Source organism: Hypanus sabinus, chromosome 24 (assembly GCF_030144855.1).
Source record: "Hypanus sabinus isolate sHypSab1 chromosome 24, sHypSab1.hap1, whole genome shotgun sequence".
Classification (NCBI taxonomy): Eukaryota; Metazoa; Chordata; class Chondrichthyes; order Myliobatiformes; family Dasyatidae; genus Hypanus; species Hypanus sabinus.
Genome location: NC_082729.1, coordinates 36,147,034 through 36,159,770, shown reverse-complemented (window position 1 = coordinate 36,159,770; position 12,737 = coordinate 36,147,034). Strand labels below are relative to the sequence as shown.

At 41.8% G+C, this 12,737-nt stretch overlaps 1 protein-coding gene across 1 annotated transcript in view; it reads right to left on the bottom strand.

Moving 5' to 3' along the window:
- The window catches only part of LOC132380661 (constitutive coactivator of PPAR-gamma-like protein 1 homolog), a 75,636-nt gene that overhangs the window by 42,179 nt on the left and 20,720 nt on the right, over positions 1-12,737 (bottom strand). Inside the window, exons 3-4 of the mRNA XM_059949629.1 lie at positions 12,545-12,627; positions 7,239-7,367 (exon numbers count right to left, since the gene is read on the bottom strand). Coding sequence (XP_059805612.1) covers positions 7,239-7,367; positions 12,545-12,627 — 212 coding nt within the window. The remainder of the gene's footprint in view (positions 1-7,238; positions 7,368-12,544; positions 12,628-12,737) is intronic.

Genomic DNA, 12,737 nt, shown 5'->3' with positions numbered 1-12,737 from the left:
ATTATTAACCTATATTCATTTAGGTTAGGTAGAGAAGTAAATAAGGACTTAAAAAAAATCGGGATAATCCACATTTGGAGCATAAACATTAACCATAGCAACCTTTTTGTTAAAAACCCAGTAATTAACAAAAATCTACCATTCAAATCCGAAACAATATCGTGTTGGACAAGTGCAATAGAGGAGTCAATAAAAATCAAAACTCCCTTTACTTTAGCATTTGAATGGTACTCTTGACCCCTCCAAACCTAAAAAAAAACTATGATTGTCCTCTTTCCTCACATGAGTTTCTTGTACAAAAATAGTATGTGCATTCAGTCTTTGGAATACTTTGAAAATCTTTTTCCGTTTAATCGGATGGTTTAAGCCATTAGTATTCCAAGAGACAAAATTAATGGTCTGAGCCATATTTCTGAAATCAACCCTTTGGTATATAAAGGGTTAACCAAATTATGAACTCATGCACCCGGAAGAGGAACAAAAATAAGAGGCGGACCCGGAAGTGACGACATCACAGACATTTTAGTAGTTTAAATCAGCCCAAATGAAAAAACTAAAAAAAAAACTGATAAAAAGAACAATAAATTTAGAAAAAAAACCAGCACCCACCCAAAAAGTGAAAGTTCCTCCCAAGCCAGGAGAAGGCTGGGAAGAAAGAGGAATGAAACTAAATCTACCCCAATATCAGCAGAAGGCAACTCCATATATAAAAGAAAAAAAAATCCACCCAAACTCCAAAAAATAAATTATCACTATACTAAAACAAACTTAATATAATTGCTAGTAAAAAAAAAACAAAAATATAATCACTAGTTAACTTATAACTAGTGGGTTAATAACTATTAATAACTAGTGGGTTAATAACCCAATAACTATTGGGTTAAAACCCAAACAAACAAAAAAAAATTTAAACCGTCATAAGTAATGCATTATAGGAAGACGAGAGAAAAAAAATGGCAAAATAAAAAAAAGCAAAAAATATTTTAGAGAGGAAACCGCCATCTTAGTAAAAAAAAATTCACTTTGAAGGATTAATAATAATGACCAAAAATAAAGTACAGCGGTTAAAGTAAGTAAAATAAAAAAGATTAGTACGTCAGAAAAAAAAAACTTTAATTAGAATATATAGAATAAACCTACACCAATAGCCAGAAACAAAATCTGGTTTTGGAAACAAAAACTGTTTTCTAACGATCAAAATCACTCATTTATTAAAAACGAGAGTCAAACAGCATAATGCTCATCCAGAAAGCTTCGAGCTTCAGATGTGGAGAGAAAAACACGCCGTGGTGCATTCGGAGGTGAGATTCTGAGCTTCGCAGGGTATAAGAGCGCAGGTTTTAGATTTTTCTCGTAACATTCGGACATCAGAGGTTTAAAAAGAAGCCTTGCCTTCATTACTTCTGGGCTAAAATTCTCCACTAATCGAAAATCGAATTCTTGGAATTTGACCATCCCTAAACGCCGAGCCACACGAATAAGTTGCTCCTTGACATGCACATAGTGAAATCGGACAATTACAACTGGTGGATTAGATGAAGAACTTGGTGATCGGCGCATAATTCTGTGGGCGCGATCAAGTAACGGAGGACTGTCTGGGAATACAGAAGGGAACACATCCTGTAAATGTTCAGCAAAATACTTCGAGGGGTCCCCTTGTTCGATACCTTCCGGGAGACCAAGTTCTGTCTTCTGGACCAATTTTCAAAGTCAACACTCTTGGCTTTAAGTGTTTCCACCTGTTTAATTGTCGAAGATAATTTCTGCTCCAGTTTTTCGATTATCAAGTCTCGCCTCTGAGCGTCCTCTTGCAAAGTTGCGATTAGAGCTTGCTGCTGGTTAACTACTGAATCAGTCTTATCCATATAATCCTGAAAAGCCTTTATATCTTGTTTGAAAATTTGTTGTCGTTCTTCAAATTTTTCATTTAAAAGCTCCAATAACATTTCATAAGTCAATTCAGTGCGCTTAGGATCGGTCTTTTTTTTCCTTCCGTTCCCGTTAGAATCTTTCCCAGGGTCTCGTCCTTTAGATCTCAAAGCCATTTCTGTACTCATTTCTTCAAAATTCACAATAGACTCTTAAAGATAAGTCCAAAAAAGTAGCAAGAATCTTTTGGTGTAGGTAAAAGTAAGTTAAATAAGGGTGATCATAGGTTAAAAAAAGTAAAGGTTATGGAGCGAATCTGAAACAGTGCTCACTCCATGAGCGTCTCCTGCTGACTCGACCCCCTAAACTATCTAAGTCTCTGTTTCCTTAACACTACCCACTCCTCTACCTATCTTTGTATCATTGGCAAACTTAGCCACAAATCCATTAATACCGAGGTCCAAATCATTGACGTACATCGTAAAAAGCAGTGGTCCTAACACCAACCCCTGTAGAACTCCACTGGTAACTGGCAGCCAGCCAGAATAGGATCCCTTTATTCCCACTTTGCTTGCTGCCGACCAGCCAATGCTCCACCCACGCTGCTAACTTCCCTGTAATTCCATGGGCTCTTACCTTGCTAAGCAGCCTCATGTGCGGCACCTTGTCAAAGGCCTTCTGAAAATCCAAGTACTGCATCTCCTCTGTCTACCCTGCTTATAATTTCCTCAATTGCAGTAGGTTTGTCAGGCAAGATTTTCCTTTCAGGAAGTCATGCTGGCTTTGGCCTACCTTGTCATGTGCCTCCAGGTACTCCGTAATCTCATCCCTAACAATTGATTCCAACAACTTCCCAACCACTGATAACAGGTCTATAGTCTCCTTTCTGCTGCCTTCCACCCTTCTTAAATAGCGGAGTAACGTTTGCAATTTTCCAGTCATCCGGTACAATGCCAGAATCTATCAATTCTTGGAAGATCATCTTTAATGACTTCGCAATCTCTCCAGTTACTTCCTTCAGAACCCGAGGGTGCATTCCATCAGGTCCAGGAGATTTATTCACCCCCAGACCATTACGCTTCCTGAGCACCTTCTCAATCGTAATTTTCACTGCACAATCTTCACTTCCCTGACACTCTTGAATGTCTGATAGACTGCAGATGCTTTCCACAGTGAGGACTGATGCAAAATACACATTTATTTCAACATCTGCATCTCTCATTACAATATCTGCAGCGTCATTTTGTATTGGTCCTGTATCTACTCGACTCTCTTTTATCCTTTATATACTTAAAAAAGCTTTTAGTATCTTCTTTGATATTAGTCGCCAGCTTCCTCTCATACATTCACCCTTTCATTCTTGGGATTATTCCCATGAACCCTGTCCAACGCCAGCACATCATTTCTTAACTAAGGGCCCAAAATTGCTCACAAAACTCCCAAGTTGTATCTGGCCAACAGCTTATAAAGCTTCATCGTTACGTCATTGCATTTACATTCTTAGTCCTCTCAAAATGAATGCTAACATTTGTACATACACCATGCTTGTGCCAACGTCAGTTCACCATACACCCCTGAACATTTTTTTTAATTAGTTTTTTTTATACATTTTACAAATTAAAAAATCCCCAAATCAGAATGAGGAACATTAATACGCGCAAAATTAAGCACACAATGACAATATGATACAAAGAAAGAGAATTAAAAAAAAAGCACCTAAATTGAAGACAAGTAAACTTAGTATCCTCCCCCATCCCCACAACACAATAAAAAAAAACTCCAGACCAACCACAACACAATATAGAGAATATAAATCGGGACAATCAAACTCCCAGACTGTGAATACACTTAGCAACAGAGGATAATAATGCCTACTACCAGAAAAAAAAGGGAGCTGAAAGCAAGGGACCGAAAAAAGAAAAAAAAAACCCTAGTCAAGAGGAAGGTTATGAAAGTACTCGATAAAAGGTCCCCAGACCTTATGGAACTTTAAATCCGAATTAAGAACTGAATAATGAATTTTTTCGAGGTCCAAGCAGGCCATAATATCATTAAGCCATTGAGCATGAATGGGTGGGGCAACATCTCTCCATCCAAGGAGGATCAAGTGTCTAGCCAGGAGAGAGGCAAAGGATAATATTCGGCATTTGGTTGGACTCAGACGTAAATCTGTCTCGCCCCAGAAACCGGACAAAGCAATTAAGGGGTTTGGTTCTAGGTGCTGATTCAGAATATACGATAACGTAGTGAAGACATCTTTCCAAAATTTCTCCAAGCTAGGACAGAACCAGAACATATGAATGAGAGAGGCCTCGCCCCTCTTGCATTTATCACAGAGCGGACTAATGGTTGGGTAGAATCGCGATAGTTTAGATTTAGACATATGGGCTCTATGAACAATCTTAAACTGTAAAAGGCAATGGCGAGCACAAAGAGAGGTTGAGTTAACCGATTTGAGAATCGAGTCCCAACTCTCATCAGATAAGGAGATATTTAAATCCTGCTCCCATGCCATTTTAATTTTATCCACAGGGGTCCATCGTAAGGCTGCTAATTTATCTCGAATAACTGATATTAAACCTTTACCTCGTGGATTAATGGAAAGAAATAAGTCCATAGCATTTTTCGCAAGCATTTCAGGAAAGTTAGGAATTAAAGGAGCAATAAAGTGTCTAATTTGGAGATATCTAAAAAAATGAGCATTGGGCAGATTGAACAGAGCTGCTGAAAAGAAGCGAAGCAATTATCAATGAAAAGAGCTTCAAAATGCCTAATGCCCTTCCTATACCAAACATGGAATGCTGAATCGTACATAGTAGGTAGGAAAAGGTGATTATGTACGACAGGGCTGGAAATGGAAAAACCATGGAAACCATAGCATTTCCTAAACTGAGCCCATATACGCAAAGTGTGTCTAACAAGAGGGTTAGCTATTAATCTGGACAGACTACTAGGGAGTGCAGAGCCAAGAAATGCAGAGATAGATAGTTCTTTGGTGGAGCTCAACCCCATTGCCACCTAATTAAGGCACTCGGGTTGGCCATGGAAAAAAGACCAAAAGGTAGCACAACGTATATTAGCTGCCCAATAATATAAACGAAAGTTAGGTAATGACATGCCACCCTCTTTTTTAGATTTTTGGAGATGGATTTTACTAATTCTAGAGCGCTTATTCTTCCACAGATATGACAAAATAATAGAGCCTAAGGAATCAAAAAAAGATTTAGGAATAAAAATTGGGATAGATTGAAATAAGTATAAAAATTTGGGGAGAACATACATTTTAACAACATTAATACGACCTACCAAAGACATAGATAGAGGTGACCATTGTACCAGACTCTGTTTTATAGTATATGAAAGAATGGCAAAGTTTTCACGAAAGAGATCTTTAAACTTCCTTGTGACTGTAATTCCAAGATAAGTAAATTGATTGCGGACTACTTTAAAAGGGAGATCACGAAATGTTAATTCTTGTTGAACATTTTTAAATTGCATCTCACCTCATGTTTCTGAGCCACCACCAGAAACTCAGTCATTCCCACCTCTCGTAAAGATGCTTGGTTACTGCAACAGAAGCCAGTTCAATTTAAAACACAAGTGGCGCATCCTTACTTAACCTTGGGTGCTCCCTGTGGGGAGTTTGCCTGTTCTTGCCATGACAGCAAGGGTTTCACACAGGTCCTTTGGCCAATGAAACTGTGCCAACCTACACTGAACCAATGACTCCTAATTAATCTAATCACTTTTGCCTGTGCATCAACATACCCGTCACCTTCTCTGCATAGTCATTTGTTTTGTAACTTATGGTATCTGCCTCTACCAGCACCCCTGGGCAGTGCAGTCCAGGCTACCATCACTCTGTTACTCCACACATCTCTTTCATACTCCCACTCAACACCCACGCCCCACCCTGGCACTTTAAATACAGTTGTAAGAAAAAGTTGGTGAAACTTTCACAATTAATTGGTTTTCTACATTAATTACTAACTCGCAATAATAGACAAACACAATCTACCGAAACTAACAATAAACAATTGTACTACTTCTTGTCAATACTGAGTACACCATTTAAACAATCACAGTCCAGACTCAAAACATAATCGTGGGCTGAAGTTGCTGTACTGCTCTATGTTAAGACATAAGACAGACTATTTGGCTCATTGAGCTGCTCCACCATTACATCATGGCTGATTTATTATCCTTCTTGCCCCCCATTCTCCTGCCTTCTCCCCGTAACCTGACTGATCAAAAGTTCCTCTAAATTAAAGAAATAATCAAGAACATATCAAACTTAATTCAAGTACAAGACAGTTTGATCCTGGGGGAAAAAATAACTGGTTGTCTATGCGAACTGTGCCTCACTTATTTTATTAAATTCTTTTAAAACTCTCCTCAGCCTCTGCTGCTCTGAAGAAAGCATCCAGCTTATCTAACCTCTCCTCACAACATCCGAACCCCCTCAGTAGTATCAACCCTGTCTCTCCTCAGCCTCTGTCGCTCAAGTGTCAAGCTTGTCTAACCTCTCAAAGCAACCGTGCTCCAAAGTAGGCAGTAAACACATTCACCCTATAATCAGGTGACCAGCAATAAACACAGTATTCTTAAAAAGTAGCCTAACCAAAGTTCTATAAAACTGGAACACAATTCAAGCCCTGCTCTTGAACTCAAGGGCTTCAACTGCTGAAGGTGAACTTCAGTATGTCTTCTTTACTGCCCTAACGATTCATGCAGCTACCAGTAGCCCAGATCCCTCTGTTCACCACTAAGGATCCTACCATTAGCTGTGAACCTTCCACTGATCACCCAATGTGCAGCACCTCACAATTGTCCAGATTAAACTCCATCTCCACTTCTAAACTCATCCCCACACTGACCTATATAGTTATATCCTGCTGTAACCTAACAGGACTCACTCAAGGACTTGACAACTCATATTCTCCAAGTTATTTATTACGTTTTTTCTATTTGCAGTTTGTCTTTTGCACGTTGGTTTGTTTCCATTGCCTCCACTGTGAAAATTATTCTCGTGGTAGGTTACAGTGATATACACACACATTGAAAATAAACTTACTCTGAGATTTCCTTTGACATACACCACCACCAGTCTTTGCAAACTTACTCACCCACCTTACCACATTTTCATTCACATCATTTCTGTATCACTGTATGTTATTTCTATATGGTTAGCTGCCCACTGAAAACTTCCTGCAGCTGATGGTGAGTTGAGGAGAACATGTGGTGAATAATAAGGGACCAGGAACGATGGGCGGTTGAGGACTGGCACTGCAATCCAACAGGGAGAGCAGCTTTCCGCATTGTTTTAAGCTGGAGCGGCTGCTAAGCACGGGCTTTGTGCTGTTACTAACCCGAGAGTGTTTGAAGACGTCCTTGGCCACAGCATCGAGATCGCGGACATCGGGGACGCTGCTGACGTACAGTGCGACGGCTTTGATTACCACGTCACAGGGTGGCAGGACCAGCTGGTGGGCTCGGACCTGCACACAGTGGAAGATAAAACACCATCAGAGTCCAACAAATTCTTTCCCCTCTGGCACGTGAAAAAGAAAGCTGAGTCTGCATTGCACTCAAGTTTTATTTGGGAACAGGCCCTTGCTCACCAGAATCAGTTGGGCCGCATGGTAACATAGCGATTAGCGTGACTCTATTACAGCTCGGGGTGGAGTTCAGATTTCAATTCCAGCATCCTCTAAGAGAGTCTGTACATTCTTCCCGAGTGTGCATGGGTTTCCTCTGGGTGCTCCAGTTTCCACCCACAGTCCAAAGACGCACTGGTTAATAACCCAACTAGTCTTTGTCAAGTAGCCTGTGGTTAAGTGAGGGTTAAGTAAGTCGGTTGCTGTGGCACCGTATCGCTAAATAAATAAAATAATCCTATCTTGGGGTTAGATCCATCCAAATCAATACTGTACTTTATACAGAAATACAGCAAGGAACAAGCTGCACCACATAGCAAAGCAGCTATTTAACCCCAGCCTGATCACTGGATAATTCACAATGAGCAACTAACCTGCTAACCAGTACATCTTGGGAGGAAACCCACACACACAGGAAGAACACACAAACTCCCTACTCAGGTGATATATCTGTGACAGACCCATCCCCACCGGCAGTGTAGCCCGGTGTCACACAGCGACAGACCCGTCCCCACCGGCAGTGTAGCCCGGTGTCACACGGCGACAGACCCGTCCCCACCAGTGCCATACAATGATGGACCCATCCCCACCGGTACTGTAGCCCAGTGACAGAAATGTCCCTGCTGGTACCATATCCTGGTATCATTCAGTGATGGACCTGTCTCCGCCAGTAACATACAGTGACGGACCATCCCTGCCGGTATCATATCCTGGTGTCATAGTGACGGATCCGTCCCCACTGGTGCCGTACCCCAGCATCATACAGACACAGACCTGCCAGCACCGATACTGTACTCCAGTGTTACAGTGATAGACCCGTCCCATCAGTACCGTATCCTGGTGTTATACAGAGACAGACCCATCCCCACTGGGTACCGTACCCCAGTGTTGTACAGTGAGATGTGTCCCCATCGGTACCGTACCCCGGTGCTATACAGTGAGAAATTTGCCCCCATCAGTACCATGCCACTGTATTATACAGTGACAGACCCACCTTCACCAGTACCATACCACAGTGAGAGACGTTTCCCCATTGGTACTGTACCCTGGTGTAATACACTGATGGACCTGTAAACTGGTGTCATACAGTGACAGATCTGGTTCCACCAGTAATGAACCATATTATTATAAAGAAATAGCTATTGCCACTGGTGCTGTATCCATTTCCTGACAGCAATCAGGTAAAGTCAGCATGAAACAAAATCAGGTTTGACTAGTTTGTTTGAGCTCTCTGCTACTTTTACAGAGAGCTAAATGACCCGCACTCAGGATAAAGAGGAACACATGGATTTCTAGATGTCATTTGGTAAGATGCCACATCGTGGAATTTGTGGAAAATAAAACTTGTGTAACACACTGGTATTGAAGAAAATTGACATGCTAACACTAAACAGTCTGGGTATAAATTAGCCAACTTGTAAAGGCACGATAAAACCAGTGCTGCACCACAGCGATTGGTGTTGAAGCCTTAATGCCTGTAGGATTTGTGTAAATGATTGATAATAGGTTTGATAAATTTGGCGTAAGGACTCAGACTGCAAAGTGACAGACAGGTTAGCAGAGATCAAAAGGCCAGCTAATTTAAAAAAAAACAAGATTATTCCTTTTAGCAGAAGTACGCACACTCAGTGGCCACTTTATTAGGTATACCTGCTCATTAATGCAAAAATCTCATCAGGTAATCATGTGGCAGCAACTCAATACATAAAAGTCTGCAGACATGTTCAAGAGCAGGGTTCCTCAATCGGGATTCCATGAGAGGTCGCTGGGAGCACTGTATTGAATGGATGGGAGGCAATTTTACAAGCATTAAATGGACTTGCCCATTTTAAAATATATTATTAACCCATGTTTTACAGACACGTCTGACAGTCCAATGTGGGGAATTTTGAATTACAACCTTCTGAGTCATTTTACTGCACTCGTGCATCAACGGACACAAAAAGTCTTCCCAATGAAAGCTACTTATCAGTGGGTTTTACATGGACTGTAATTTTACTACTCCATCGTGCCTGGACTGTGGCAAAGCAACTTACAAATGCAGCAAAGGCTGCAGCAAAATTGAAAAGACACTGAACTACAAATCACAGCCGTATGACACATAAAAGTGCTGATTATTTAAAATGGCTATTGGAATCCCACAACAAACAGAGTAAAGCTTTTCACAAACGAAATAATCTGCAGATGCTAGAAATCCAAGCACACACACACACACACAAAATGTTGGAGGAACTCAGCAGCCCAGGCAGCATCTATGGAAAAAAGTACAGTCGTTGTTTCAGGTTGAAACCTTTCGGCAGGACTTTAAACTTCCCTTCCCCATTTCCCATCCCCCTTTCCCTCTCTCACCTCATCTCCTTCCCACCCATCACCTACCTCTGGTGCTCCTTCCCCCTTTTTCTTTCTTCCATGGCCTTCTGCCTCTTCCACCGATCAACTTCCCAGCTCTTTCCTTCATCCCTCTTCCTCCAGGTTTCACCTCTCACCTGGTGCTTCTCTCGCCCTTCCCCACCTTTTAAATCTACTACTCAGTTGTTTTCCCCCTCCAGTCCTGCTGAAGGGTTTCAGCTTGAAACATCCACTGTACTTTTTTCCATAGATGCTGCCTTGCCTACTGAGTAAAGTCAGTCAGTAGATTTAATTATTTTTACCCAGGGGTTCCCTGAGACCTGAAAACTATTTCAGGGCAAAAGGGTTGGTGAAGAGGTTCAGTTGTTGTTCAGACCAAACATCAGAATGGGAAGAAATGCGATCCAGGTGATTTTGAGTGATTAGAATGATTGTTGGTGTCAGAGTATCTCAAAAAGTGCTGATCTTCTGGGATTATCATGCACAACACTCTCTAGAGTTTACAGAGAATGGCGCAAAAAGCAAAAAAACATTCAGTGAGTGGCAGCTCTGTGGGTGAAAACGCCTTGTTAATGAGAGGTCAGAGGAGAATGACAGACTGGACCAAGCTGACAAGAATGCACTATGCACTACAACAGTGGCATGGCAGAAGAGCAACTCTGAACTCACAAAATGTAGAACCTTAAAGTGGATAGGCTGCAGCAGAAGAACATGACCATAACTCAGCGGCCATTTCATTAAGTACCCCTGTACCTAATAAACAACAAAGCCACCTATCAGGTATAGGAGGTACTTAATAAAACGACCAATAGTGTAACATCCAGGTTAAATTCCGTCCCATACTACACTTCCCCTATCATGGGAGAGAGGTCCTGCTGGCATTTATTGCCCATCACTAATTGCCCCTTTAGAATGCTGGCAGAGTTTTCCCACATGCATCAGCAGGACACACCTATGTCTGTGGCCAGGCAAGGCTCCGTTGCACTGGAATACCACAGTTCGGTGTGGTTAGCACTGGAACCACACTTACAACTTACACTTACAGACATCATCTTAGTTAAATCAGACATCCTCTGTGTTTGCTTAATGATAAGTTGACATACACCAGACTAACCAAGGGCTATTGGAGAGAGTAAGCGAGGAGCGAATATCTTGGTCTCGAAGTACTGTAATTGCAAGACAGTAGAAGATTTTGTTCCCTGGAAAGCATTAAACCACAGGTTTAAATAGGCTACCCAGCCAATTGATTTTAAAACAAATTCTGGACTACTTAATTAACTTAAAACTTCTGGCTAGTATGGTGTGATGTGAACACTTGTGTTCAGTCTAGCCCCCAGATTACCAGTTCAGTTAACGTAACTGTTCTGGCAACACCTGGGTTATTTGGGATTGCCAATGATTGAATAACTGGAGATGCTGATTCCCAAGCTCCTCCTGCCATTTCCCACTCTCAAGTATTGCACCCACCCTATTTACTCTTTCTGTAATATCACAGCCCCCTCCACCTCCATTTTCCCACAATAACAATAATGTCCAATCTCCTTCCAATATCACCCCCCCCCCCTCAAATCAGGAATTCCTAATTTGCTATTCTTCATATTGAGGGAGAACAGAAGGTTCTTAAATAACCCCCATTTCAACTCTCGTTTTAATGTCAGGGATTCCCACCTTTCCCTCACCTTAAAATATTAGTGGGTGACCACTATTATCACTAGCCCTTTAACACTGGACTCTGCCAATTTCCCATTCTCCCTTTAATATCAAAGGGACTCCCCTTATTCCCCACTCACCCTCAAATATCAGAGCAGCCTTTTTTTTCCCTACTCTATAATACTGGAGACCCCCAAATTCCTAATCCCCCTCAAATATCAGGGGCTTCCTGACACTTCCCCCTCTAATATTGGGGTGAGAAAGCCCCCCCCCATTTCCCATGCTCCATTTGATTTCAGGAGCTCCCTGTCATTTCCCACTCTTTTTATACTGTGGTTTCCCCCAACCAATTTCCCTCTCTTCCTTTAATATCAGTTACCTCCTTCCCTTCCCCACTCGTGCCACTGTCACTGGGGCATTGTCAATAGTTCTCTCACTTCAGCACCTCTCACAGGTCAACTGCTTCCCTCACGAGTGGCTCCATTTCCCCTCAAGTTTATTTAATTGCAATGGGCTCACTGGGAAATTTATTACATAACGTGCTGCTAGGTGAACATCTGTGAAAAAGTGAACCAGCGACCAGAGTGATATCCGATAGTCTGGAAAATTATACCATCTCCCAAGGGTGCAGCATTACGTACATTCTGTGAGCTGAGGGGTGGCACGGTTTTATAGCAGTTAGTGCAATGCTTCCTGAAGCGCTGACTGAGGTCAATTTCAGCTGCTGTCTATGAAGAGTTTTGTATGAACTCCACGTGACCACAGGGGTTTTGTCCGGTTGGTCCAGTTCCCCCCCCCACCGCCCCCCATGTATTCCAAAGACATACGGGATGGGTTCGGGTTAGTAAGCTGTGGGTGTGCTATGTTGACAATGGAAGTGTGGTGACTTTTGTCTCTGGCAAAATCCTTTAACTGTGCTGGTCATTGAAGCAAAGCAACTCATTTCACTGCATGTTTTGATGGACATGTGACATACAAAACCTTATCTTTTCTTTTAAACTTTAGCCAAGTCTGCTCACCTTCAGAGAGGCCAAGGGGTGGTCTGGGCCCAATAGGCTCCAATGGAAAGCAGCCAGATCTTCATCTGGGAGGATGTGGTTACCTGAAAAAACAATGGAGAGAGAGTCTGTTTAGGAAGGATGAACAACTGAACGCTGAAAGCCCATGGCGTCCTCTCAGAGTTAGAGGTGCCAGCAAAACTATTTTGCATCA